The sequence below is a fragment of the Populus euphratica genome, unplaced genomic scaffold (assembly GCF_000495115.2).
Source record: "Populus euphratica unplaced genomic scaffold, PopEup_1.0 scaffold158.1, whole genome shotgun sequence".
NCBI lineage: Eukaryota > Viridiplantae > Streptophyta > Magnoliopsida > Malpighiales > Salicaceae > Populus > Populus euphratica.
In genome coordinates this window covers 417,377-420,069 of record NW_011499913.1, presented here as the reverse complement: position 1 = coordinate 420,069, position 2,693 = coordinate 417,377, and the positions used below count along the sequence as shown (strand labels likewise).

The window sequence follows — 2,693 nt, the reverse complement described above, 5'->3', positions numbered from 1 at the left end:
ATGGTAAAAGTTGATATTCGAATAAAAGAGTCAGCTATTGTACGTCCTGCCGAAGAGACACCCAAAAAAAGCCTACGGAGCTCAAATCTGGACCTGTTGGTGCCAATTGTACACGTCCCAACAATATACTTCTACAAGCCAGTTAATGATTCTTCCAGTTTTTTTAACCCTCAAGTGCTCAAGGAGGCCCTGAGCAAGGCTCTTGTGCCATTCTACCATGTGGCAGGGAGGTTAGAGAAGGATGAAAATGGTAGAATGTCGATATTGTGCAACGCCAAAGGGGTTTTATTTGTCGAGGCTGAAACAAGATCTACCATTGATGAATTGGGGGATTTTACTCCCCACATTGAGATGCTGCAGTTCATTCCAGATGTTGATCGTTCAAACATATTTTCCTATCCTCTACTACTGTTACAGGTAAGGTTTTTGATGCTGTCTTTGGATTTTATTCAAAAGTATTGAAATTATTTGTGTTGTGCATGATTTTTAACCAATGCAAGGCAAAGTACGCATAATATAATATGTGAAGAATGTGCAAGGATTAATTGTAGAATATATTGAGTTAAAGGATTTGCATATTTTTTAGGGTTTACGCTAGATTTGAGATGAAAAGTAGCATATTATAAAATATTTTTTACTCACTCGGATCTTATTTGAACGTTGAGATAAATTAAATTAAAAAAATATTTTTGCATTTAAATAAGTTAGATTTTTTTTTTATGAAATAGGAGAGATATATTAAACAGCTTTTATAGCTATGACTTGATAAAAGAGATAACAATAGATATATTAGTTTCCATATTTAATGTGTTTAATTACATTGTCAACAATCATTGCATGCATCTCTCATTCTTTGATAGGAAAACAAGTTTAATAAATTAATATGCATATATTTCTATTTGCAATTTCACATCTTTTTAGGGAACAAAGTATTATTTTAGTTTTTTTTTTTAAAGTACAATAAAAAAAACTTTTTTTTTTAATTTGTATTGAGTTTTAGAAACTTAAAAGTGTTTTCTGCTTATGATTTCGGTGCTGTGTATGTTGCTAACAGGCAACATTCTTCAAATGTGGAGGAGTATGTCTTGGAGTTGGCTTACACCATATCTTAGGAGATGGAACTTCTGCAATCCATTTTATCAACTCATGGTCTGTAATAGCAAGAGGACTATCTCTTACCACCCCACCGTTCATTGACCGTACCTTGCTTGATGCTCGAGTTCCGCCTATCCCTGCTATGCATCACGTAGAATACGACCCCCCTCCTCCCTTGAACACCCATCACTCCGGTGACCCAACCCTAGAAATCCAATCAAATCCTAAACCCACTTGTGCAAAAATCCTCACCATCACATCAGATCAACTCCGAACCCTAAAAAACAAGTCTAGAAAAGACGTTGTTGATGGCACTATCAACTATAGCACCTTTGAAATCCTAGCAGCACATATTTGGCAATGCACCTGCAAGGCCCGTGGAATCACAAACGACCAAGCAACAAAATTACATATTCCAACAGATGGGCGATCTAGATTGAACCCACCATTGCCAGCCGGATACTGTGGCAATGTTCTTTTCACAACAGCGATCTTAGGTTTATCAGGCGAAATCCAATCAAAGCCATTGGTGCATACCATAGCAAAAATCCGTGGAGCATTGAAAAGAATGGACAATGAATATTTGAGATCAGCCATTGATTATTTGCAAGTCCAGGCTGATTTAGAGGCTTTGAAGCGAGGGCCACGCACATTTAAGAGTCCAAACCTCAATATTGTGAGTTGGATGGCAATGCCGATATATGATGCTGATTTTGGTTGGGGTCGACCTTATTTTATGGGGCCAGCAATTGTTGGCTTCGAGGGCATGGCATACATTGCTCGATGCCCAAGTAATGATGGGAGCTTAATGATATTTACTTGCTTAGAAAGCAATCACATGGAACTCTTCAAGGAGTTCTTCTACGATTTCTAATTCGCAAGTTCATGATTTATACGATATAACTTAATTTGTTGTGTGTTTTGTTTTTTAACATCACACTTAATGATTATTTGATGTAGAATTTAATGGTTTTATTTAAAGTTTGTTTGAAACTAATTTTATTGTAATTGAATTTAATTATAGTATTAAATTTGAATTTAATTAATAAATAAATTGAAATTAATTATATGTTTGAAACACTAAATTTAATTTAATTTATTTTTTATATTATCCTTATCACTATTACTGCCAACACCACAAATAATCCTAGAGAAAAGAAGAGTGTTTTGGTGACTGTGTAGTTGAGGTTTTAATAATGGTGCATGTTCAGCCTTTGTTAGACCTAATTTAGGGGTTTTTGTCCATCGTCTTATTTTTTACAAGACCACACAAGCCATAAAATTAAGGACAAATAATATACAATAGAATGGGAAGAGAAGAGTGTTTTGGTGACTCTGTAGTTGAGGTTTTAATAATGATGCATATTCACTCTTGACAAAAGGGAGAATAGTGATAAAAAAGAAAGAAAGATGACAGGTGAATATTTAGTTTTAACATTAACTTTTATTTTAGTATAATAAATAGAGAAGTTATACGTAATTTATTTTTATATTATTTTTATTTTTAGAGATTGGATTTCATTTAAAGTTCAATTCGTGATGCTTAAAATAATTTTAAATATGAGATTTTATTAAAACATCTTAATTGAATTAAATTT

The 2,693-nt window shown here is 33.6% G+C and overlaps 1 protein-coding gene across 1 annotated transcript; it reads left to right on the top strand.

Moving 5' to 3' along the window:
* Positions 1 to 1,986, top strand: LOC105134310 (shikimate O-hydroxycinnamoyltransferase-like). Its single transcript, XM_011038665.1, has 2 exons — positions 1 to 417; positions 1,055 to 1,986. Exons 1-2 carry the CDS (start codon positions 1 to 3, stop codon positions 1,967 to 1,969), a joined length of 1,332 nt encoding a protein of 443 aa, XP_011036967.1. The 3' UTR covers positions 1,970 to 1,986.
* Positions 1,987 to 2,693: the final 707 nt, after the last annotated feature.